The sequence below is a fragment of the Pholis gunnellus genome, assembly GCF_910591455.1.
Source record: "Pholis gunnellus genome assembly, chromosome: 7".
Lineage (NCBI taxonomy): Eukaryota > Metazoa > Chordata > Actinopteri > Perciformes > Pholidae > Pholis > Pholis gunnellus.
In genome coordinates this window covers 17,390,466-17,417,986 of record NC_136533.1, presented here as the reverse complement: position 1 = coordinate 17,417,986, position 27,521 = coordinate 17,390,466, and the positions used below count along the sequence as shown (strand labels likewise).

Sequence of the window (27,521 nt, the reverse complement as noted above, 5' to 3'; positions counted from 1 at the left end):
CTTAGCTGACTGGTCTCCAAAATGACAAATGTTGCAGCACTCACAAGACTTTAGCATCAAAACTGAGCGACAGTATTGTCTGAAAAAACAAGCCAACACACTTAACATTCATTAGAGGGACTGACAAGTGCAATGGGTAGCTAGGTTAATAACAGAGGCAAGTTTGTGTTCTGGTGTACCAATAAGACTACTGCGCCCATGATGTTTGGAAGTTGATTGGACTGATATTCCAGTCGGGGAGTGGTACCTTTCTCTTTAAGGACAAATGCTCTATGCGCCGTCTGTGAGAAAATGACTCTACTTCTGACTTGATTTATTACCTCAGTAAACATGAGTTCATGATCTCAATCGCTAGTTTCAAGTCTTCTTCAATACAGCATGATGTCCATTTTGTAAATGATGGTCCCATTTTGAGTGACATCACTTAACACATGAATGAACTGAATTTTTAGCTGCAGGGCAATTCAGTTGAATTCATTTTTTCTAAAATGAATTACTTTATTTTAAGATGAACATTTTTCTGTTATGTAATTTTTTTATTTTCAGAACCCGTCCCTTATTTTAATTGAAATGAGAGAAGAACATTTATTTATTATTAGAGATTTATTATTTATAATTCATCCAGTTAAATTTGAAAACTGACGAATATTGTTGAGATATGATTCAACTTTCTTTATTTGATTTGACAGTCAGTTGTTGACGACATAAAGACGTTAATACAACTGTTGGCACTAAATCATAGAGCAAGTTAAACATCATTGTGATGTTCTGCATTGCATGAGGAAATTCTCTCTAACTGGACCTCGATGAATATTAATTGAATACTCCTGCTATATAGAATATACACAATGTTACAGGTGCAATGCTAAATCAGTGGAGTTCTCTTTTAACACTGTCTGATGTCAGAAAGTCCACAGGCGGTCTGATGCACACCGTTGTCCACAAACTATTTATTATGAAATTAACAACATCAGCATCACATCATTTATGAGTGAACATGCTCTCCACTCTCCAACATCTTTCAACTTCACATAACTATTTCAGAAAAATCCACACAGAGTAATTTGCTGCAATTGTTTGAATAAGTGTGTATTGATTTTAAAGAAAAGTTTCCATCGTATATGGAAATTTTTTTTAAATGAGCTTAGTGAGCTTAATCTGCTACCTAGCACACGCTCTCATTTGAATATTCTCTCCCAGTGATTTAACTTCCAGCGTTCCTCCGGTGCCGGAGGAGGGATATGTGAGGAAACTGTTGCTGTGGAAATGTACTACGGCAGCAGCATGCTGTGGGCTTTCGGAGTGAAGGCACAGTAGCGCACATTGTGTCCTCCTCTCCTGCCAACTGCTTCACAGGGACTCTCAGAGGCTTTGGCACAGCCAGGGACCTGGTTGGTTTTGGGCCGACATTACTGCCTGATTTTTTGGAGGTTTTCTTACCATAGTGGTTCTCTTCTCATGCCAGCAAACGCGTTCGGAGGTGCAGTTGTATAATTGCCATTTCATATGTGTGTGTTCATGTGTGTCATTGTGTTGTAGGTGTGCGTGATTGTGAACGTGTGTGCTGCTCTCCGTGAAAACATTGTGGTACCCAGAGTGAGGATCAGCAGCTATTTACAAGCTGAAAGGCTCTTGTGATGTGTTAACACCACGCGCCACAACGTTTTCAGACCAGTTTCAAGCCCTGAAGTGTGGCCAGCACAAACAATTAAAGGCATGCCCACTATGATCTTAGTGTTATTCTTTCATTATGGATCAGCAGCAGCAGGGGCCCTAATTAGCCGCGTTGGCTTGCTGAGGAAATGAATGGGCACTGATTCGACCGCAGGGCTGAAACCGGAGCCCCAAGCGTCCTGATGAGCCGGCTTCTTAGTCTCAGCATTGGCAGGGAATCACTCTTTCTGATTTTCTGTCTGTTTATAGCCATTTGCTCTCAGAACTGGCCTCCTGATTGACTCTCCCTGTTGCTTCGGGGCATATTATTTAGTTTTTCCACTGTACTCTTCATTTGCTGTGCTATCATAACCAGGGATCCTACCTATTTACAGACAGGACCCTTCCAACATAGTTGTCGGTGCCTAAAAATCATAAAGTTGGGGTTTTTATCTCGCAAAGTTGATTTCTAAAATGGATTTTTTTTTCCGTATGAATACTCCGCAGATTTCTCCATGAATAACTGTGCTTTATTTCTTATGCTGCTCTTATTCCCTGCTCTCTCACACTCGCTCTGATCTGTGTCTCCTTTCTTGTGTGTTTCAGCTGGGTACAGAGTGGACCGCTCCAGGCGAGTTCAGCAAGTTCAGGTCCCAGTCCTCCAAGTCTGTGCAGTAAGTACCTGTGACCACTGCGCACGTTTCTTAACGGCTCAGTTAATACACTCTCAAGCCAGCACAGAGCCCAAAAGGAGTCCCTGCTAGCATCTAACAATAAGCTTGATGAATACACACCACCACTGGAGCTCCTTTTAGGACTGGTCTTGTGGTTGTTACCGGTAAAGTGTCCCTCTAACTGTGGAGAGGCAGTTTGTACCGATCATGCCTGGTGTAGATTCAATTCATGCCGGTCTACAGCCTCTTTTATAACATAATTGCTTCAGAGGGCTTTTACTTCTCACATGAAGGAGGAAATTGATGGCTCAGGCAGGTGGTGTGTCTCTTCTGTGTGCAGGTGTGTACTTCCATTTATGTCAGGTTTAACATATCTGGAATAGTCTCATCAGGTGTCAGAGTGCTGAGGATCATTACAGTTGAAATGCCTCTCTATCTCTCTAAATGTAGGATGAGAACATATTTTCCTATCGGCTCCTCTCAGGTTCCCCACATTTCTCTCTCTAACTGCTGGGAGCTGCTCGCGTAAAAGCACCCTTTAATATAATACTGATCTGCAGTCAGTTTGCCTCTACAGTCATTGTTAAGTTGATCTTATTATGCAGCAAGAGAAGAACTCCTAAAGAATGGTGCTTCTTTTCCCTTGGGTTCCCACATTTGCCTGATTGGATGAAGATGTAGAGTGCTGGCTTAAATTATTGACACACAACCACGCACACTGCAAATGTATTTTTTAGTGAAAGTTCCGAATATTTTAGCACTTCTAAACGGTGCAAGTTGGATGATGAACGCACACAATAAAGAAAAAGAAGAACTGTGTTTTGTTAATGTTGAATGCGTATTTACCTCTTTCAATTGCTGTAAGCTTTGGGTGATGGATACAATGTCACTTTCAGTGTGAGACATTCTTATCATGATCGACTGACAAGACGAGGACAAGAACGGGTCAAAACAGCTTTCTGGGGCTTGGTGATATGGTTTAAATCAATATGCAAATATTAAAGAGATATTTTATGTGGATGTCCAATCAGTATTCATGGTAAATGTAGTAAATACGGCAGTGCCTATGTGTCCCAGGATGCATTGCGTGCAAGCTTCTAACGTTCAAGGTCCCTGCCAGACATGCTATGTATCATCTTGCACGCCTCTCGCTCTCTGCTGCATTACTTCGTCCATATACTGTGGCTCAAATAAATACGGCTGAATATCCAAGTCAGCCAAAACTGTAAAATGTATCCGTGCCATAACATCCACCGCACTCATATTTGTTGGGAATGCCATTTTTTTGTCGGAAGCGTTGCTAGTTTGCAATACAAGTAAAGAAAACAAGGATGTTCTGATTAGATTTCACTTTATTTATTTATTAGTGGCCTGTAGAGCATGCAAGCCCCCTGGCTACTCAGAGGCGGAGACGAAAAAATCCAAGCTGAAAAAAAAAACCTGTGGTTCTTCCTTGCATCCGACTACATCACTGTCGCGTCACATGATGACGCTGGATGGAGAAAGAACAACTCATTTTGCCGCTGCAAACTCAGCTTTCTCTGCCAATAGAGTAGAGGAATACAGAAAAATGTATTCAATCGACTACATCTACCATCAACACTGATTGGACATCCACATAAAAGGTGGTACATTTTTAGAACATAATATCGATATGTATCACAACATACACAAAATCCCATGCAGGCAATGAACTGTCCACTGTGACGCAATATATGACCCCACACTGTATTGTGTGCAAAACAAAGCATCAAAAACTGATTTTGTTTGAATTTCAACTTCTTCAGAATCATTCATTTGTAGAAGAGTTACATAATGTGATCATAGCATCATGACACAATTCTGCTAAAAGTCGATGAATGATGCTAGTGAGCACAACCCAAACAGAAAGCCATCTCATGCCGGTAGGACAAACAGTGAAACCCCCCCCCAAGGGGGACGAGAGTGCACGCATGGCAACATACTAGATGATGAAATAAGGATAAGGATGTTTATTGTCATTGTAAAAACATACAGCGAAATTAAGTTGGCAACTCATCAGTCAGTACAGCAGCAACAGGTAAAATATACATTGAAATGTCTAATGCGTCATAGAAATAGTGAAACGGTTTAACAGTTTATTTGCTCATGAATCCGGTTGCAATGCAGCATCAGCAGCAGTATTAATGGACCTCTCTAGTTGGTGACAATGAATTTGGCACTCTGGAAAATCAGCTGATGATCTGAGTGGCGCTAATGACTTTGTAATCTTGACTGAACTTATGAGTGTTATTACATGACCTACATTTGGGGATTAATAGAGAGCTGTGAAGCCCAAGTTGGTACTAGTTAAAGTACATTTTACTGATATAATACGACACGCTCACACAGACCAAAGGCCCTGATCTTCCTCATCCCACAGACCATTCGTCTTATGTGCGCTACAGTTTTTTTTTACAGCAGAGTTTTAAAATAATATAAACTAAATAGATTTAACTCTTAATATCAGAACATGTTACTTGTGGAGTTTTACCCAATACGTTAAAATACAAATGGTTTTGTGCCAGACAGTCATGCATGCAGTAATGTTACGTCAATATAGCGGTGACCAACATCATGCAAGGAAGACTGCAAGTCCAATCTATGAAAAACAAATGAGATGGAAGACATTCAGTGAGTGTCTTATGGCATACATCATATTCTTTGTTTTGATAGCCGTATTAATTTGACGTAGCTGTTAATTCAGTCTGACTCACTGCATCGCTCCGATGTCTCATCGTGTGTCAAGGTCTCATCATAACTGTTTACGTATCATTCTGAGAGGGATTATTATTATTTATAAAACCACAAAGAAATGTCACATCTTTTTAAAAAACACGCCGATATTGAACTTTCTTCCTCCCAGTTTAGAAAAACACATTGGCACCCACAATGTAATTAATGACAATCCATCACTGCCAGAAGGGACTGAGCGCAGACCAGGACCTGTTGGCGGGTGTTTGTGTTTGTCTGTGCGTAGGATTAACTCGTCCTGGTGAGCACAGAAGGCACACCAGACTACAAGGGAGCAAAGAGATATGACAAAAGATTAAGTCGACGTAGAAGAGAGATGACGAGGAGGAGGCAGCTGAAAGCTTTTTTTCTGTTTTCTCCTCCTGTCTGACAAGTGTCTTGCGTTCTCCGACAATAACAAGAACAAAGCAACCAAGTGTGGAGGCAGAATACGGCAGGGACATTAAACACGCCGTTCAGTGGAGGAATGTGTGGTGGAAAGTAACTAAGTACAGTCACTCAGGTAACCCTTTACTTTGATGTACTTTATACCTCTCCACTACACTTCAGAGGCCAATATTGTACTTTTTACTCCATTACATTTTTTTGATTCCTTTTAATTTCTAGTTACTTTGCAGATTTCCATAAATGATCATCAGAAAATAAAAGATGATGAGGATGTTTTATCATACGTTAAGATACGACTCCATTGTTTCCCCGGGGGAAATTCATCAAGCTACCTAGCAGCATATATAGTAATTGAAATTAGCATTTATCAGCTGCACCATTAAAGTCATTAATGCGTCAATAATCATCTTCAAATGAAATAATTTACTTTATGCAGAACTTTTACCTGCAATACATAATGCGTGCGTGTGCATAGCTTTATGTAAGTATTTTGCATCTGCATAGAAACTGCAGCATAGCTTCCCACAGTGGGTCCATGCTGTCAGTAATAAAATTGCCCACTCAAGGAGAACTGTTGCAGAGAACATGCCTCCGCTGTGTGCTCTCTACCCCACTGAGACACAGTGATATTTATCACCATACACATACACACCAATTGTTGCTCCCTACCATCTCTCAAAATCTTTTTTTTTATATTTTCTACCCTGACGTGTAAAGCTCTTCATGATTCCACCATCAGTTCATAAAAGTCTAGGTTAAGATAATTAAGCAAAATCTACTTTGATGTTTCTGTGTGGGCGTGCGTGAGAGAACACGGTTTTCTTTTTGGGCATGTAAGCAAATGCATACGTCTGTGCATTAATGTGCATTTGTTTGTGGAACACCGTGACATTTGAAATTCCTCTCTGCATCTGATGACTTTATCGAAACATCCCCGCAGCAAAGGCAGTTTATTTGTCATCCGCATGTTCCCTCTGCTGCACTGTGCGACATCCATCCCTCACACACCATTACACTCAACCTGTTTATGGCAAAGCTGATATGCTCCTGAGCGTGGCAAATTGTGTGTGCAGCGGGATTAATCGCCGTGCATTCATAAAAAGGAATTCTTCAAATTAGATGGGATAGAACTGAAATGAGCAAATTAGCAGGGCAGAACAGAACAAGATATCATTTTCTAAAATACTTTTTTTTTAAAATGATGTTTACAGCAATAATGAATCAGTCATCAGACAGATTGTATCGCCTGGTAAATCAAAACATTTGTAAACCTGATAAAAAACTAATTCAGTGTTTATAGAATATTGCACTCAATTGTGTAAGTGGAAAGCTGCTGTGAAAATGATTATTCATTACATACGAGGCTAAAGCTAACCATTGGCAACGTAATCCTTTTGTGCAATTTGTCATTATAAGAGTAAGTTCAGGGCCATTGGAGTCCATTTACAGACTCCATTCTACCACAAAGCTGCAATTTAAAACAGCTTTCACAATTTATGTGCTGCCGGTCCTAGTTATTATCATATTGAGCCCAGAACAGGAAGAAATGAGACAAAAGTCAAGTAAAAATGCAGCGTAAAAGAATGGAGTTGCATGGTGCCGAGCAGAACAACAACCAAACAGAGGGCAGTCTTCCGAAATGTAATTGAACAGAGAGAGCAAAAGCAGAATGAAACACAACAGACAGACTTTAGCAAGGTTGTAGAGACCCCTGTTTTCTGTGGGGGTGTTTTTTACCTTCTTTCTTTTCCTCGCGCTTTGGACTGGGGTTACTTATTCGTCTCGGTTCATTGGAGCTGTACAGCCGACTGTCGTAGAGCTGAGTGAACAGTGACTAATGGCTGCTGCAGGCTTGAATCATATTGTCAGGGAATGAAACATATTGTTGTTGAGGGGTTCACTTGAAGCACTTCTCTCTACTGTTGGAGGTCTCCCACACAATGCATTCAAAGGCTACTAAAACCACACACACACATACAAATATATATATATATATATATATATATATATATTATACCACCTTTTCATACCCTTTTCCCCATCAGCCCCTCATTCTATCTCTATCTCTCGCTCACTCACTTTTTATGGCCTTCGCTCTCTAACGCCATAATGGCATTTACATTTGGGGAGGAAATTTGAAGCTGTAAAAGGAGATGAGGTAGAAGAGGGCTATTGCTTTCGGAAGTGTGCATATGCTGCTGTGCAAACAGCACGCAGCAGGAGACCCGTGCTGTTCAAAAACTGACAGAAATGGTGCTCCACCAGTGGGTCGTGGCCCTGCTGTAGCCATGGTGTGTGTGAAAGTGTGTCCTATGGTGGCAATTTAAATAGATGGGATGGACCGGAAAGTAGGATTAGTACACCTGTTTGGGAGATCTGGTAGCCATCCACACCACCTGGTTATGGCCACCTGGAGGCAATGACTCACACTATTTAGTGTGTGTGTGTGAGGTAGTTGTGCCGGCGTTCAAATTCTGAAGTTTGCTGAATAAAACTTGAGGATGGAGAGCATTTGTCCCTCTTGCTGTCTATCTGTTTCTTTCTATTTACTCTTTATTCTTTCTATCTTTTAAAGGCTCCATGTCACTGAAATTGATCCATGTGAGGATTTATCATTAAATGAAATGTATTAACAACCATCAAAACAACTACTTATATCCCCAGTGACTTGCTTATTTGGGATTGGTGATAACGATTGGTTGATTGACCCAATTGTGATGGTTGATTACCTTTTTTAAGTGCAAATACAAAACATTTGCCTGCCCAGCTCCTTAGATGAGAGGATTGCTGCTCTTTCTGTTATTGGACATGCATCATGAATGAACTGGAAATGAAAATGATTGTCGGTTGGACAACATTCTGAAAAACAAGCCTTAAACTAGATACTGGGATCACACTAGGGACCTCCAAGACCACATATTGCCGTGATGACACACACACACACACACACACACACACACACACAGAGAGAGAGAGACTCGCGAGATAAAAACCAGTACTCAAACTAGATTGAATCTAAGTAAGTAAGTACTAAAACGCTACTTCTTTTTTATGGCACCTACAACCTGACGTTTAAAATAATACCCGTGTCAGCTTGAAAGTGTCTCGTTTTGTTTGTCTGACTGTTTGTCTCCTCCTCTGCTCGTACCTGTGAAGTAATAGTTTGGCAGTGCCTGCTAGGTGCTGTCACAACAGCTTGATGAGTGACAGTGAAGTAGTCCGATGAGGAACCCAGATAACCCTGTCAACACTACCTCCGCTCTCTGAGCCTGGGGCTGTATAGACATCTGCGGGGAGATTGACATTTGCTAAAATTCTATAAACTGAACTGTGCTGAGTTGCATACTGAGCTAAATCTGACACCGTGCCTGGCGTTAAGTCTTTCAGAACCTTTTGAGCAGCTCAGATCGGGGACGTGATTGACAGTTCGGAGATTAGAAGGACTATTGTTTGAAAGATTTTGGAGCCCAATGAGCGCTGGCTGAATCTCGTCAGCAATGTGAGAGTAAGGTGAGAGTTAAAAAAAAAAAAAATGCCACACAAGACAAAAAAGCGTCAATTAAACAATGGCTGTGTGTTTTTGCATTCACCTGTATGTGCTTCTGTGGATGAGTTTCCAAGCATTAGAGTAATGGTCTGTCAAGATTTTCACCTTCAGGTGTACTGATTGAAATTCAAACCGGCTGCTGCTGACCTTTGACAGTGGCGTGGTGAGGAGGTGAAGTCAGAGGAGGATTCCAAGGTTATCTGGGATACCACAGCTGGCATTTTGAAGGAGCAGCTTTCAGTCCACAAACAGCTGGAAGTGACATTTACGCCGGATCCTCCACAGACACGTGGGCGTTGATGTGTGTTCTTCCCTTTTCTACGTGCAAGTGTTTATGGTGTGCCTTCTTACTTTTTAGGCATTTTTCTTGCTTCTCTTAACATTCTCCCCCTTTTTTTCCCCCTTTCTTCCAATCGTGTGCCTTCAACACACCGCAAACGCTCCCATTTGTTTGCTATACGCGTGACATAACAGAAAAACCTCCACAGGCCGATAATAGTTGGAAGGCGGGAGTTAACCGTTGCTTTTCCCGGCAACAATGCGGGAAACCTAGTGGAGAATGACCAGCTATTTCACTATGGGATCTCTCAGTATCTATAATTGAATCATTTAAGCACTGCTGGCTATTAGCTGGCGTGGACTCTCAAGCACTTAGAGAGAGGAAAGTATAGTACTTGTGCTCATGGCATCATAGGAATACTGATTGAGCGAGGATGCGAGCTGAATGTTGCAGCTGTTTCCTATTTATGTATGTATTAGTTTAGATGTGAGTGAACTTCTGTATGTTTCTGTCTTTGTGTGCACACATCTCCCTGATTGTGTTTGAGTGTGAATACCAACCTTAATGCCAGCATGTCTCCGCTCAAGGTAATTGGTTGCTACACCGTAACAGTTGAATTAGACTGAAGCTGTTTGCCAGCAAGCTGCAAAGACTTCTCTGTCCCACTTTCTTCCCTCAGGCCCTTACTTTGCCATCTGTTTCTATGAGTGATGGGAGCCTGCTGAGGCACAAATCTATGTCTGAGTGTGTGCATGTGTGTCTTATGTGTAGTCAGAATGTCTTTGAGGGGTTTGATGCACATCTCTTGAGATGTGAAAGACTGTTGTTGCGGACATCGGATTGGCAGTAATGCGTGAGTACCACCGAGAGGTAACGCAGGGCTGCTTCTGGCCAAACGTGATTAGAGACAGTAATGATGACGGAGGGTCAGCTCAGCCTGAGGAAACACAGGAATTATATTCTGAGCAGCTGCCGAATGGATATTTAAGCTGTTTGGAAAGTGACTTAGAGAATATCAAGGAAGTATCGAGATACCATAAGAAGGGATCAGTAGTTGGGCACAAATGCAGACACGTCATGGACACATGCACATACTCACATGTTTGCACACACACTTACCTAGAGAGGAGTTGAAAAGATAAGGCTAGCCTTATTCTATATTTTGCTCATTTTCAACAAACCCCATGAAAAGGATCGAAGGCCTAGAGGTGTCAGGAAGCTCCACCCAAAGTGCTTGTCGAATGGTCCAACCGAGTCCGAACCCCCGAATCTGCATCCGTCAATTTCTGTAACTTTCCAAAACCAACAATGCAACATTCATGCCCACTTTATGTTTCTCTAGGTGTGCATAGGTGAGGAAGTAGCAGCGTTTGCGCTTCTCTCTCAAGCTCTTATTTTTAATCTAATTCTGTCAACCGGGTGCAACACTATCAATGCCTTCCAGGAAAGACTGTCCGAACGTGTGAAACTTTATCGCCATATTTCAACAATTATCTCGTCTTCTCACTCTGCCTTGGAGTGGCGGTTCGAAACAGCTGTAAACAGTCTTGTCTTGCAACAAAGTAATGAATGGGCTCGGGGCTACACGCTCTCATCACTACTGAAGACATAAATCTTAAAGAAAAGTTGGTCACAGACCTATAGGTTTTTTTAAAAAGGCCCAGTCATGGCTTTAAACAACTGGGAACTGTGATTTTGAGCATTCTCCAATATAAATCTAGAGTTTATTTACACTTGTGAGTGTTTATAGCACCGCTGTGTGTTGGATTGGCCTGAAATAACCTACAGTTCCCGTGTTTATCGCAATGAAGGAACATTCCAGCCATTGCAGCAGTGTGGCTTATTGATGTGTGTTTTCGGCTTCATCAGGCTTTGGATACACAGATTATACTTTAGTAGTATGATACGATCAATTTATTGTTGGTTTTGGTCGTATAATGGGATTTGTTAACGTTAGAAAAATGTTGCTGGCCTTGGCAAATCATTCCAACTTGCTAACGTGCTGTATGATTGTGTACCTCTTACACGTCTTCTGGACATGAATTCGTTTGACGTTTTAAGTAAATGTATCAATTGTAATTGCATTTTTCTGTGATGAAAAGAGCGTATGCTTCTCAGCGTGGCACAAATACACAAACCCCAGGAGAGCAAGGCATTGCTAGACACACATTTTTTTTGTTTTTGTTTTATTTCTTCACGTATCCACGCATTCAGGCCAGTAGCAGAGGAGAAGGAGTGTTAATACGAAATCAAAGTGAGAAAGTGGCGAAGTGGAGGCGTAGAGAAGAAAAAGCATTGAGGAAGATAATGCTCCAACGCTATATTAGATAATTACATATGGGAGAATTGGAAGCGTTAGACGGCGGAGAAGAGAAGCGTCGGATAGAAGCAACGGACAAGATACAGGAGAAGAGAGGAGGAAGGAGACGGGGAAAGAGCGAGGGATGAAGGAGAGCAGGGGGGGGGGGAGGGGCGAAGGGAGGGTGATGGAAGAAAGAGGATTTATTGAGGCTGCAGGGAAGAGCAGCGTGATAGCTCTCTGATGGATTAGAGGAATGCATGAGAAATGGAGTGTAGAGGGGAGTGAGCGCGAGGGGAGAAAAGTGAAGTTTGTGCGTCTCCTTGGGGCAGCTCTAAACACTGGTATCATTAATGTGGTTGAGAGGAGAGCGCTCGTCGAGCACAGTCTTTTATTTAAAAGGGCCACCTGTGGGTATTGGAGAGGCAGAAATCTGGCGAGAGAGAGAGAGAGAGAGAGAGAGAGAGAGAGAGAGAGACGGGGTGACAGTCAAGATAGTGTGAATGAGAAATTGAGTTGGAAAAAGAGGGGAAGATACTGGAAAGGTAGAATCAGGAAATTGCTGTAGCCCGCGGGCAGATAGATGAGATGAAGGGAAAGTAAGAGAAAGAGGACTGGTATTTACCAAGGGCAGAACGTATACCGTTTCCATTTCCACTTCTGCTCTGCTCGCGCCAAACCAGGTTAGTTATACAGAGGGTGTGTGTGTGTGTGTGTGTGTTCAATCTGTCTGTCGGTCCTCTGGATGTTGTGCAGGCAGGCTTTTGTACATCTCTTTAGACAAACCCACAGTAGAACCGTTTTCTTTGAGATGCCCGTGAAAGAAGTTTGTTTCTCAGCAGGAAAAAAAAGAAAAACCCTCTATATGTTCTTGCCAAATAAATATTTCATACTTTGGATGATCCTTTCTGAATAATGTTTCGCTCCAACAGTCGCGTCTTGTGTTATCCAGCCCAGTCGAGCTCCTTTGTCTTTTCTCTATCCGTTCAGCCCAATGAAGGGAAGCTGGAAACAAAGACTCCAATTAGTCAGGCAATTAGACTCTTGTTTTGTGTCCTCTACTCATCCTCTGAGTCACACGCTAATAGCTATTCTTTCCTCTTCCATCTCTCATTTGCCCTTCACATGGTCTTTTATGTTGTTTCTCTTCAGGCGTGGCTTTCTGTATGAAATCACATCTCAGTGATATTCATTGTAATGTATTTTCCTTTTAGGATACAGAAAGCATTTCTGATTTCCTCTCTGTTTCTGCTGTTCATTGCTATTTATCGCTCCTCCTTCCCATTGTTCTCTTCATCTCTTTCAACCGTAGTTCGTCTCGTCATCCATCACAGGAAGACAGGTGTGACCAGTGCACCCACATACACGTAGACTCGTGCAACACCTCTGTTTTTACCTCCACTTTTTCAGTTTAGTTTAATCATTTTAGATAGAGAATGTTTTATTCATGCCCAATTAAAAAAAAACACACACACACAGATTCTAACAAATCACGCAAAGTTTAAAAAGGAAATAACTTTTAAGTAGACAACTGCAGACAAGGAATTAACAAATGTCTCACCTCCACAGAGAGACTAAATTACATCACCCCAAAATGAAATTGCTTCTGACTTGGCATACAAATGACTTAAATTCACAAAGAGAGTATACAAAGGATGTAGCTACACAAAAGATAGATACCTGTGTGAATAGGACTTAATGTTCTGCTGTCTGCAGCTGTTTATCAATCTCTGTTTCTCAGTAGCCCCTTTCACACAGCCTGTTCGAGGCGGCAATTTTGCACCTTTATTCCACCTTGCCGTTCTGTATAAATGGTACGAACACGGAGTGGTGGTGGTGGTGGTGGTGGTGCTGCTCCACCACTAAGCTGTGTTATGATGTGATATGATCCTTTTGTTGGTCTCCATCTTGCTCCGCTGCTGTTTCGTGTGTTTTTGTGTGCGTGAATGGGCACATTGTCTTATCGTGGAATCTTGTAACAGGTAAACAGGTTTCTATTGGCTGAGCAGCTGCTATCACTGCGGAGGTTCAGACGCTTTGGGTGTGTTGTGTGTATTTTTGAGTTTCTGAGAGCGGCAAAGGGATAGAAGGAGTTCCCCCAAAGGTTGACGGACGATAACATGTTCAGGATGCATTTTTCTGTGTATCTCTGGACAATTGTGATTCATTTTAAGTGTCCTCCCTGTGTGTGGTTGTGTGTCAGCCTGACTCTGAAACACTGTGGCGGCAGACTGCCTCCTCTCAGCTCTGACATTAGATTATCCCCCAGATGGAGTCAGATTATGGGTTGAAACAGACTAATGAAGGGTCAGGAAATGTAGCAATATCCCTAAAAACCCATCTACAGGCGTCTGCTCAGGGGCAGGAACTCGATAAACTAAGGCCGCCAAAAAATAGCATTTTGAGTTCAGGATGGAAAAAGACACGCCAGCTTGAAATTGAATTTGCTAGAAAAGAGACAGCGAGATTCAATTCTCCAATAAATGCAACTTTTTGAGAACCAGTTGTGTTTTTTCTGACAGTAATATTCCCATGTTTTGAATGACTTTATATTTCACTACAGACAAAATCCTGCACTCAGTTCTCTGGTTAAGATGATTACTCAATTTCCCCACATAATCATTGTATTCATTAAAGTTTCATCTGATCTAATCTAATCTAATGACTCTGATGACTGTGTTTTGCCTGAGGTGAATGCAAAATAACATGTTATTTTCTGTTCTTTTTTTTTAAAGTGTGACTTAGCGTAAAGTCTTGCATGGCGTTATGTTTGAATCCTATGAGAAAGGGCATGTTGGGTGCCAGGAGCTGAAAGAGGCACTTAGGTTCGCTGAGTGCCGTTTCAGCTGCTGCACGGAGAGACGTTCCCTATTCATGAGAGTGACCTTAGCACACTGTCACTGCTCTCCAGCACCTGCAATGATTTATTGGCTGGGCAGCCGGATGATACGGCGGCGTTTGTGCATAGAGCAACACGCAACCGTCCCCCCTTGAGCTTTTGTCCTTCCCTTTCAACTCGGTCAACCACATCAGGAACAAAAACACACACACACACACACTGCCAATAAGTCTACTAAACTGTATTTTGCCAATCTTTATCGTGAAAGACCAGGCATTTATGTCTGATAGTGCTGAAACAATCAGTCTGTTATTTATCGAACGGAAATGCTAAGAAAAAGTAGCTGGCTCTGGCTTCTTTGAGTTTTCATCTGCTGGTTGGGCAAAACAAGCAACTTTAAAATGTCACCTTGGAATCTGGGAACTTGTTAAATAGGCGTTTGTCACTTTCGTCATTTTATAGACTGAGATATTCAATCTTTTTCACTTGTGAACGTGCACATTACTCGAGAACAAGGATAACCTCACGCAGCAAAAGTTTCTCTATTTGCTTGTTTCATGTTATCTCCTGTTTTTTGTGGGGCTATTTTCAATTCCAAACACAGAGTTCATCAAAGGAGATGAGCTTTTGTTTGTTTCAGGAGACAAACAGGAGACAGGAGAGAGAAACCAGGCCGTCACAGAGAGAGAACAGGAAACGGACACAAAGACAGAAAATGAGCAGCAGAGCCATCGCACATCGTATTAAAACAACATAAAAATGGAGGCGCCAAACGACTCCAAAGTTCAGAGTAGCAAATGTTTTACAAATAACCAAGATGTGGCAAACAGAATCAACGTGATCTTGTTTATAGTTTTCTCTCCAAGATGTCATTTTTCCATCAAAGAATAGCTTTTCGATGCATTTAAGGCTTTTCTTTTTCTGTTTTAAAGGGCATTTATACACTGTAGATGTGTAGTATATATGCATACATGCATAAACATGATTTTATGCACTGCCCAACAATGTGTCTGTGTATTCAAATATGTATGTGTGTGTGTGTTTGTAGCGCTAATGATGTGAGGAATAGTGCCCTGGTGTTGCTCATTCAGCAGCAGATGCTGGCCTATTATCCGAGCTGTGTTTTTGATAAGAAAATTGTCGCTTGGGTGTGTGTGTGTGTGTGTGTGTGTGTGTGTGTGTGTGTTTCATCAGGGCAGGGAATAACATGCGCAGTAAAACTTCAAATCAGATCTTTACTCAGTCTAAGCAGGAGATCCAGAAAAATACTGCCGCTTGTGTAAGTGTAAAATGTTGATTTATGTGGAGCATCGATTTTCTTCCTCACCGTCTCAGAAGGAGTGTTTTATTCAGGACCCGAGGCTGATGATATCCTGGCTCACAGCCGTCTCTTTTGCCATCTTGCCTGTAGCACAGATTTATACTCTCTGCTGATTAACCTGTCTATTCTCAGGTCCAGTTGCTATATGTTTTTATGACTATTCTGTGCTGTTAAAGTCAAACTGTTTACCTTACTTCACTGCAGTCTCATTAAACCCTGTAATAGCTTTAGTTTTCAGTCACCCAAAGTTGCTCACAGTTGTATTTCTGGTCCACACATAACAGATCCGAAGGTGGAAAGAGCTGCAGTGGCTTATTATAGAAGATAGATTCTTCCTTTTTTTTTTCTTCCGCGTCAAATATTTAACAATAGCTCTCTCTCTCCCCCTCAGCCTAATCTCGTCCAGACGATACTACTTTGAGATCCTCCACAAGCAGGATGACAAGGGCTCGGATCACGTGGAGGTCGGGGTAAGTGGACCCATCTCATCACATGAGCTCACTCTCTCTGCTCTACCTCGCTGTCTACACGTCTTTTCCCTCCCCAGTCATTTCATTCTAGCTTGTTCTTAGCATACGACAATGCTTCCACCAAGCTTTGACCATTGGAAGAGCAATGAAAGGAAGGAAAGGAAGCGTTTGAAGTGGAAAGATCTCCTCTCCTCTCCTTTGCATTTTCCTCCTTTTTTTTCCATGGTCTCATCTGATCAAAACTGCATGCCATGAATGACCTCCTTGTTGTCACGCTGGCCTCCCCTACGAAAGGGAGCAACTCTTTTCCTTACCTCCTTCTGTCCTCCTCCATCTCCCTCTCCCGCTGCACTTCTCATTGCTTTTTCCTCGGTCTGTATCTTTGTTCTGTACTTTTTGTTCTCCTTCTATTAACTTTCCGTTTTCCCTCCCGTTCGCTTTGACTCTCCACTGCACCATTTCTCTCTCAGTGGTGGTGTTCTGCACCTCGGGCAAAGCTCAGAGATGAGTGGTGCTTAATTTTGAGATGAAGTTTCAAACGAGAGCCCACACGCCTTGTGTGAGCGTGTACTTTGAGTGGGAGGGTAGATGGAAAAAAAGAGATCACTGATGTGTGTTGGTGTGTGTGTGTGTGTGGAATGAATCTCTTAACAAGCCCCGGGTTATTGCCATCATGGTGACCATCATCATCAGCAGAGCTGGAGTTGCTCTCTCCTTTCACAAAACTTCAGTGTCATTTTTTGCACCCTGATGGTTAATGATTTTTTACTTATTTCTCAGTCTATCTTTATCCCTGGCAAACTATGTATGATTGCCCCTGGCTACTCTCCTCTGCCGTATTTCTGTCTTCCTATTAGCTCATGTTAGTTTCTTCCTGGGTCTTTATATTCTAAAGTCTCTTGTCATATTTTTGTTGTCTTTGTTTCCACCAGCCGCTCCTTAACCTTGGCCACAGTTTGCAGCACTACTGTGCTCTTTTTTTGTGTGTGTTTTTCTTGCCTCTCAAGAAACCTTCAGTCCAGGAGAATCACTCGTGAACCCGATGCGATGTGGGCGGAGAACTGCGTGTGTGAGAGAGAGAGAGAGAGGGAGGCATGCATCTACTTTACCGTCATGCCATATTGATATTTGCGCCTCCAGTCTGGCTCGGTAATGGTGAATCTGGCACAGTCAGCTGAGAACTACCCATGTCAAGGTTTTTACACAGGCTGTATGAAATGTGCTGTTGGTGGCAGGTCTCCCCATGTATTATTCTGTTGCTGTGGGATGCTGTGGGTCGTTGGTGTGGCTGTGTTATGAATATTCAGCTGATGATGTGCAAGTGTGACTAATACATTACAGCCTGTGACCGCCACATCCCAGTGGCAAACAAATGACTTATTTGGAGAGCCTCTGTATAGGACAAACAGACAGAGTTGGTGGGAAAGGCCACAATTCAATCAAATCTCTATGTTACTGTTATTGCTGCTATTGCTGGACTGGTTAATCCTACTGGTTAATCTGGTGGCCAGTGGGGTGGGTGGGGGTGGGGGGGGGGGGGGATCCTGGGGAGGTTGGATGGGTCAAACAAATACAGGAACCACTGTTTCATGTAACAGAGATGTTCCTATTAAAACCCCAACCAGGATCTTTTAGGATCTAAGTCCTTTCACTGACTAAGTAAACATAAAAACTATACCTTGGAAGTTTTCTTTGGAAAGAGACCGTTTACATGTACGAGGGGAAACCGTATGTGTCCTGTGCACACAGAAGTTTATTTTAAAAAGGCGCTGTGCATGTAACGAGCGGACACAGACACACAGTCCCCAGGATACTGACAACATAGCATGTCATCTGGCAAATGCAAGCAGACATGTTCCTTTAGTAGCATTACGCCGCTCGTCGTATTGTGAATGGTGTAATTCTGAGGGGAACTGCAGAGTTGGCAATAATTCTCAGTGGGTTTGTCGCTACAGTTGACCCCTATCACATAGCATATTCAGGAGTCTGTTTTCCCACTGTCAATATAAAAATGTTGATGGGAGCAGTTTTAAAATAGATATAAAATGTATACGTTATTTAAACTTGATCAGGTATCTTCTCACTGATACATGTAGCAACATACCCACAAAAATACAGACTCGTACTAAAAAATACACAACGTCTTTTGCACTGGGAATTAGGAAAGATTCATGGCGTTGAAACTAAAGATGTTGGTCTCTTAGTCACAGATTGTTGGCTTGATCTAAGGACAAAGACCGAATGGACACAGATGTTAATAAAAGGGAGAGGAGACAGAAATATATATATATATGAAGTATTCTTGTTCTCTGCACCTCGTGGTTTTTCTCATTCAAATCATTCAGAAAAGTGTTCATGTGTTTATGTCTGCCAGTGAATCAAGGTCATGTGGCTATCTCTCTGCCCCCCCCCCCCCCCCGAACTACTCATGAGGCCATCAACGTGGGTTTGTACTAGTAGAAACGATTTCATGAAGCGTATAAAAGTCACGCAGCAAATCAAGATAGTGTGCGAGAATGTGTGCATGTGTGTGTATACACAGCGCTGTCTTAGTAAGTCCCCTGTGTGTGATTTAGCAGCGGAATACATTTCACACCTTGACAAAAATAGCAGATTTACCGTGACCAGCCCACAACAGCATAAGCCCAGGGCTCACATAAATCCGCAGAAACCCAGGCACTCATTTGTTAAACAGCAGATAGCGCAGATTCACAGCTCTTTTTCCTGTGTTCTGTACCGAGCTGTGATTGCATGGTCAAAGGTGGGCTGTTCCTCTGGGAAAGTATTTGTTTAGTAGCGCTTGTTGTGAAGAAACAAGAGGGTGTAAATATCAGATAACACACAAGCGCAGTCTGGAAGTTACCTTTTGGCAAGAAAATAAGAAAGAGAACCCTTGTTCTCTCTGTGTTGGTCCCTTTCTTTTCCATCGTGTGAAGGAATTAGAGGGGATGGCTGCAGGAAGGCGGAACATAAACAACATTAGAGACAGGAAGAGACAGGTTAGGAATACACTGTGCCTTTCTCAAGGGGATGGAAACAACTGCATTTGTATGTATGAACAGCGGGCCAATAAATTAGGAGATTGTTGAGTTGTAAGAATGAGTAGGCGCGTTACTAAATCTGCAACCTGACATTCAATATTTCCACTACTACGCTCTACGCTCTTTCCTTCAATTCATTTCAAATAAACTCTTTAGAGTGATGACTGTTTTTTTAAGACTTGGTGAGATTCTTAAATGTCATCTGGATCTCTGTCAGTGACACACACGACCTTTCCACTTGCCTAATGGAAAACGTCTCTTGCTTATTAGTCTTGTGGCAGAATGAAGGGAAGTGTCGGCCATTAAGCGGTGTGATTGAGAGGTGGAGGGAGAAGGAGAAACAAGAGTAGAAAGTCACGCCTTTAATTAGCAATGGCGACTTTATGGCGAGGCATGGGTGTTGGATTTAAATGCAGGATTTTAGTGGCGGCGTTTTTATCACTTCTGCCAGACCAAGTCTCAAACTGCCGGCCGATTAATACACACATCCATGTATGCACATGCACCCATCTAACCCGACCTCCGCAGACTCATGGGTGCATTCACTTAGGCACAACCATGCACACACAGGCCTCTCAGCATCTGCCATATATCTGCCAATATAAATCAGTAGTGGCCCGTGTGACCTGGATCCAGCTGTTAAAGTATATTGTGTGTGTTGTTTTTACTTTTGTGTTTGTTGGTCTTTTCAAATTGGAGGTCATGTATATGAGTGGATATGGCCAAAAAAAAGCAGCAACATCAGCATTAACCTCGCCAACAATCGTTCTTTAATGACGTGGCATGCTTTTACTGCAATGTTCATTGTCCTCGTATCCTCTAGAGGGCAACATCAATGCCAATCAATACGACTGTAATGATTGCATGGTGATCATCCGGGCTCTCTCTCATTATGAGGATGATGAAAACTGCAAGACATGGACATACATTCTCAATGGGAAGAGCTCATCATATAACTGAATATCATTCTTATTCATGTTATTTCCATCAGTAAAAACCACTGGGTGAACATTACGTGGATTTAAAGCCTTGAGTAGAGCCGATGCTCGTGTCTCTTTAACTGTCTTTCATTCCAACGCTTTGTCTTGTCGTCATGCAGATTTGATCAGGCTCTTCCCAAAGAGCACCGTCCCACACATGGCGTATCGGTTTTCTTTTAACGTTAAAAAGGAAGCTTCGTAGTGTCTCTTGCTCATTGTGTCCTTTTCATAATAACTTTCATGTCTTACCAAGTGCTTCTCTGTGCCACTGAGACACTGCATGTCATCAATGAGAAAGTGTAATATTTGGAAAATGTGACTTGAGTAGTTTTAAATGAGCATGTAGCCGTTTCTCAGTAGGTCGTATTTCTGGTGAGAAATGACCCCAAAATCTTTTTTCCCTGCATGTTCGGTGGATCTAGAGCACAGTTGTCATGTTCATTGCACTTTTGGCGTCATTGTTATCAAGCAACTTAAACACACACTGGTGTTAGCGTATTCAGGTCATGTTGAATGTCTCAGATTACATTCTGCCGTTGTATTTGATCATTTGATGTGTTTTTTTAGTGCGCCATTAGCTGCATTAGTGCAGTCATGTCAAAGCAATTTTTACGTGTAATTCCTGTGTTATCTCGTCTCCAGTAAGCAATATGTTGACCAAAGTCTGTGGCTGCAGAGCAAACAAATGGGATTTAGAGAGGGGTGCAAGGACAGTGTTCATGTCAGGGAAGTTTGACTTGATTTGAATGTAGTGAGAGTGTTAGTGTGACTAACTGGTTCCCCCTCAGAGCACGCAGGGCATCGCTGTAAACGCACGCACTACGACGTGCCGGTAATTGCTACGGATATTGGGCTCATTTGTCTTTCTGAAATGTCTGGTCTCAGAGACTACGGCTAATGTATAATTCAACATAGAAAATAAAACACCCCGTCACTGTATCCACCTCCTCATCTCTCTTTGAATATTGGTCCTTCATCCCCAGGCAAGACTTGATATGACATGGAAAAACAAGCCACTGTTTTCGCGTCAGTGTGACAGGGAATAGAGAGGCATGTAAGTGTTTAGCTCTGTTAAGCTGTCAATTGGAATAAGAGCATAATCAGTCATGAGCTTTATGGCCTTGTTTCCATGCTGTAGTTTTTGCTTAGGTGCTTTTCCAGCTCTTCTTCGCTGTCTGCAGCCTTGTCAACTCTCATTGCATTAAGGTTCTACAACCGTATCAGCAGAGCATCAAACGACCGCAGTCGTTTGTGTCTTCTCTGCTCTGTTGGGAGAGTTATGTGCTGAGAGCCTGTCAGGAGTTTCTCCTTGATGCTCTCTCAGGCTCCCGTCACAGGGCAGCGCCATAGCGCCGCGCTTCACACTTTCCATTACTGCCAGCGTTAGAATTCAAACTTTGTTTCTCTCTTTACCAACGCTGTCATAACTTTTCTTGCATCCCATCAGTAAATGGAGCTTTTTCTTGTCATTGCTTGTCATCTCACATGTTGCATCCCTATTCTTGAGAAACAAATGTATCACGATTTGAAGAATAGCCAGTTTTATCAAACAAAAGCGTGTCTAGTAAAATATTTGCTTTTGCACATTGTTTGGCTGGCACAAGTCAACATGCACCAGAAGGACTGCATTCATATTCTCAGAGTAGAATGTAGGTTGTGTTGTAGAGTGAGCTCGAGCTGCCAGAAGTCCTTTTTTTCCATTTCTTTAGAACGATTAAAGTTACAGCTTAGACGCTATGTTTGTCACAGAAGAAGCAGTGTTTGAGATATCAGATTTATAATCCAATATTACAAAACATTTAGCACACATATCAAATTGCACATACCATTCATATTATTATTAACTCATCCGCTGGTTGCCTGGTAACCTCACGGAACACCAATGTAAAACCATTTAAAATCATTTTTGTAGGCGCATGACATGTAAATTAGTGAGCTTTAGAGGTGGTGAATTTTATTACCGTTGGACAGAACCGGCTGTTTCCTCCCGTTTCCAGTCTCAATGCTAAGCTAAGCTAACCGGCTGCCGGAGGTTGCTTCATATTTGCCGTACACGGATGAGAGTGGAGTCGATCTTCTCATGTAACTCTTGGTAAGAAAGTGAAGAAGCATAACTCCAGTGACGTGGAAGTGCTCCTTAAATGATTCAGAATGTGTGTTACCATGACAGCAGGTATGAGAGCATATACAGAACATATTCCACACATGTCTGACAGCTACTGGTTGCTCATCACACAAGTCGTTGCCACGTACAGTATGGTTCTGTGGACTACAATAGAATAATAAGTGCCACATTCCCCTAAACCCAACCGAGGGAGACAAAGAGACAAACACTGACAGGTTGTTGATATGAGCTGTCACTAGCTTGTTAGCTGTCACCACAACTAAACGAAATAATTATTGCTCTGTTGGCCACATGTCCGACTCCATTAAGTCACCGTTTCTACGGCCGAACATTCAAACTCAAAATGAGAGATCACAGACCGAATGGTGGTTGAAGGAACGTTTATGAGACTTATTAACGGTTCTCACTATTACCAGAACAATGTCTCTTCAGACATCTCCTCAGTCTCTCACTGTCCTGTGTCTTCTTTCTTTCTCCATCATAAACCACAACTCTTGAGAACAAACAAGCCTTCCTGAAGCAATATTTACCTCATCTATCCCTGATCTTGCCTTGGCCCACATCTCAAGATCCTTTGTCTCACAACTCAACTTCAACAGCTTGGATGATATTTATGTCTGTCTGCGACTATCATCATAGATCACATATATGTTTGAATGATGAGGCTGTTTTGTTATTGTCAATAAATCTCATGAAAAGGCCAAAAACAAAAATGCATTATTTTGTCTCAAAATACTAGCTTCCATGTCTATGGCTCTCAGCTCCATTCAGTCCTACTAAAAATGTAAATTTTTGGGGGTTTAGTCACAAATATATTGTTTCAATTTTGACAAAGGCTAAGTGATAAAAACTACTGGGCTCTGTAGTTTTTAGCAAACGTTACAGGAGTACATTCGTTGAGAACTATTTTCAGCTGTGGAATAAGTGAATAATGATGTTGAGTCACCTTTCATCACATATCCTTCAATCTTAGTCTCCAACATTTGGGAAGTGGCTCATGTGGTGCAGTAGCCTTAATAACTACAATTTCCAGGCTGTCCTGCCCTCAAACAATCAATGTAATTATAAAGGGGGCCCTGCTCTAAATTACCATGTAGGCTTACCAGCCTACCTTGTATAAATAATATATAAATAACAACAGTGTAGTACCAGTCTCTTCCTGTCTTTTTCCCTCAGGCTTGTTAGCATCTGTCTTGTTCCGCTGTCCACACTGCCACAGACTTTTCTCTGTTTACCACTCTACTAATTTGGGCCTTAAGCCAAGTGTCTGTGATTGAGCCACTGAGAAAGAAAATAGAAAACTGACGCAGCCAACCTCTCTGTCCTCTGCTGAACAAATTGACATGGACAACGTCTGGAGAGCCTTTTTGTCGAGTTGAGCCGTCTGATTCGATTCAACTTAATTCTATTTATTCCCCAGAAGATCCAGGACATGACTGTGAGACCGCTAAATGGAAGTGTTTACTTTCTTTTGATCTTATTGGACCTGAAATCTAAATAGATTTGTACCTATAATGCAAAGGGTGAGATAGTTTCATTACGTTATTACCTATTCATAGTGCCTTAGGCTTTGGAGTAGCCGATATGAATTGAAGGAAACAACTTGTCGGTGCGTGTGCACGTCTACTCCAGCGGGCAACGAAGCAGACACACTCTTTGTGAGTTGGAGCAAACACCCTTTTTGGCCAGCTGAATGAAAACAATAGCCAAACCTCATATGTCACTGGGTGGTCCAGGAATGACGAAACGTGATAAAGCAACACTGCTAGCTGTCCGTTGCTATTTTGTTCTGCGATTGGTACTTTTTATCATTTCCCCTTAGATATTGATTTTCTTTCCTCTCTGTTGAACTTATGGGGCCAGCGAGCAGGCCTCTGCTTCTTGCTGCTGCTCCCTGTCAACACTATTTCACAGAGGACACACATGCACACACAGGGTACCCACACCCACCCACACACAACCTTGTACTTCTATCTTTGTGAGGACACTCGTTGACATAAAGCATTCCCTATTCCCTTCCCCTCAACCTTAAAACCCTCAAACGGGCTGTTGAAGGTCTGTCCCAAAGTGAGGATTGGATAAAATGTCCTTACTTTCCCAAAAGAAACTCAAATTGTCCCTCAAAAAGATAGCTGTGCCAGTACACACAAACACACACGCATAGAGAAATGCTTTGTGTATGTGTACACATAAAATGCACAGGCACCCCAGGGCAATAGCTCCCTTGGAGGAATTAATCAGAGAATATATGGGGCTCGACAATGAACTGGAAAGAAATCACACAAAACTTTAAAATAGGCCAAACAGGTTCACTTGCATCATTTCAAGTGCTCTTAAGGCTGATGTGACGGCACTAGGATGTCAGGTTTCGACCCTGGGATTGACCCTCTCCCTACATGCATGTCAACAGCATCAACTGTCACTCACTCATTTAAAATTTTACCCAAAAAAAGCATGCTTTGTTTTGAGTTGCATTTTGTTGCTGGAAACAGAACCACGTCCTATATATATTTAATATTTTGCAAGTCAAATTTAAAAATAACCCTCATAAGTTAAAACTCACACGTGGTCTCCACTTTTTTTTTTGCTGTTTGTTGATTCAGGCTTTGACAGCCGTCTGCCTCGACCTTGAGGACAATCACCCTGAAATAACGACACGATGCTGAAGCCTTGGGTGGCCTGTCGAGCTGCTCCCTGCTGCTGCTCAGCATGATGTCGCGCTGTGTCCTTGTTTGTTGTTCTTTTTATACGTGCACTCCTTTGGGTATGTGTGTGCCTCTGTGTTCATGTGTCAGGTGTGGAGGAGTAGCATACAATATACTGGAGAAATCTTACAAAACAAATGCCGGGCATTCGCGTAGCAATTGGTGCTACGTGAATGACAATCTAAAGCGATGAGTGTGTGTGTGTGTGTGTGTGTGTGTGTGTGTGTGTTACACGCACACGTGGAGGTATTTGCATGAGCCTAAGGAGGGTGTTTATATTTGTATTCTCAACCCGAGGGCTGGAAAATGACCTGTCTCCTGTCATTATATCCTTGGTAACCAGAAGTGACATGGTAATTGTGAAATCTATTTAAAAGAACTGTAGCTTCTCTCTCCCCACGCTTTTCTCTGTTTTCAGGTCATTACCAGATCTTCCTCTTCACACACCTCCTTGTCACGGCTTCGTTCTCTCTCTGCTCGCTGTCTGTTTTCTCATGTTTTTTTGTGTTTTTTCTCCTTCAGTGGCCTCACGTTTCTTGTTCTCTGCTCATGTGCCACACTCTTTTTTTTTTCTGCTACCTCTTCTCACTCTGGCTAAATGTGTTTATGTAGAAATCCAGCATCGGATCGATCCTGTGATGCCGCTAAGATCAATAACACAGAGAGTGTCACAGTTTAGCCAGCAAACAGTGATGGATGGATTCCGCTCACCTTATACTTTCCACATGTTGACATTTAGTTTTCTACCCTGACTTAATCCTCTCCCTCTCTGCTTTCGCACACAGTGGCGTCCGTTCCTCCCTGGTCTGAAATATGAAGTGATAGACTCCGCCTACATCTCCCTCTACACAGGTAAGTGCTATTCTGCCATGTCGTTGTACTGCATGAAAAGCTTCTTGTCTTAACACAACATAACATAAACTTCATGATGAATTTTGAAGTGTTTTGTTATTTGCAGCTAAGATGCACATGGGACTTTTTAATGATGTTTTCTATTTCTAGTCGTTTTTGTGCTCAGAGCTTGCCAGATAGAAACAGGAAATGATGCTACAAAAAAAAAAAAAATTCATTAGTCTTGTCTGGTATCGATCGGTAGTTTAATGTCACAGAATCAGCCTTCTTTGAATCAAGATGTGCTTCTCTCTTGTCCCTTATACAAACTCATATGCAAGCCTCGATGAAATGCTTGAACTCATATATCATATTGAGTTTCTTCTCACAGAGGAGAAGCTGCAGATTGTCCCTTTGGGAGTATGACATGTCTTCTCTATGTGGGGCCAAAGAGAAGATACAGAATGCAATAGATGCTCTATTTTTCTCCATAGGTGTCATTCGTAGCAGAGATGAGAGCACAAGCTCCCAAGTAGATCTCTACTCCAGCCTCTATAGCTCCAAGAATAGCAGTGTGTCTCAGGGATTCAGCCTCGTTAACAAGGGGAAATGCCAGCTACACAGAGAATGATGTGTGGAGTTGTCATTTTGGGCAAAGCTGCAGGTTGCCGGGGATGTATGCCTTCTTGTGTATGACTGGCTCTGACAGGGAAGAAGGAGGCCTTGTACAGTTTATGAGGTCACTTGCTGGATACCATGTCCTCATCTGTCTCCCTTCACCCATCCATCCCTACTCCTCCCTTCATTTCATGCTCTCTTTTCTTACCGGGTTTCTCCATTTTGTCACTGTAGAAAGTGTTTAATATTCATTCCCGTCTGACACAGAGAACGCTTTTGTAGGCTTTCCCAGTTTAATTAGGTCTCTGATTGGCTGTCAACTAACATCATTGTGAGTTCAGTAGTTGTAGCAATCTAGGGTTGGCAATCTGGAGAAACTAGCAATAGAACGCTAGATTTAAAAAAAAAAAAATGATCCAACCGAAAAAAAACAGCCTAGTGTTACCAATTCTTTTTCAATGCAAGTAGCGAGCAGCACAAGCGCCAAAAGTCACTAAATCTAGTGAGAAAGTTGCCAAGTCTGCAACACTGCCAGCCCGTCCCTCCAGACCTCACTACGAAGCCACTCCCCCAAAATGATCATGAACGTAAACAACCAACATGTCTAATGTTTGTACTCACAGCAGTCAAGCTAGCACTAGAGTCTGGTAACATGCAATGAGTGCATGGGCAGAGTGTGTGTAGGTAGGTAGACAGACAGACAGACAGGTAGACAGACAGGTGGACAGGTAGATAGACAGACAGGTAGACAGACAGACAGGTGGACAGACAGACAGACAGACAGGTAGATAGACAAATAAGTAGCCAATCATTTGACAGATTTATTACAGTCCTGCGACAGCTACGGATACCGAATCTTTTCTTTTTGTCGGAGCGTTTGATTTATTGATTCCTGTCGGAATGTAAAGACAATTTCAACAAATATATCAAGAACAAACAAACATCAACAAATATGTTGTCTAGCTTTAATAAAAGCGTA

General features: G+C 42.2%; 1 protein-coding gene across 1 annotated transcript in view; it reads left to right on the top strand.

Moving 5' to 3' along the window:
* b4galnt4a (beta-1,4-N-acetyl-galactosaminyl transferase 4a) overlaps nucleotides 1-27,521 on the top strand; it is a 125,397-nt gene that overhangs the window by 88,822 nt on the left and 9,054 nt on the right. Inside the window, exons 7-9 of the mRNA XM_079162459.1 lie at nucleotides 2,260-2,327; nucleotides 16,164-16,242; nucleotides 25,879-25,945. Coding sequence (XP_079018585.1) covers nucleotides 2,260-2,327; nucleotides 16,164-16,242; nucleotides 25,879-25,945 — 214 coding nt within the window. The remainder of the gene's footprint in view (nucleotides 1-2,259; nucleotides 2,328-16,163; nucleotides 16,243-25,878; nucleotides 25,946-27,521) is intronic.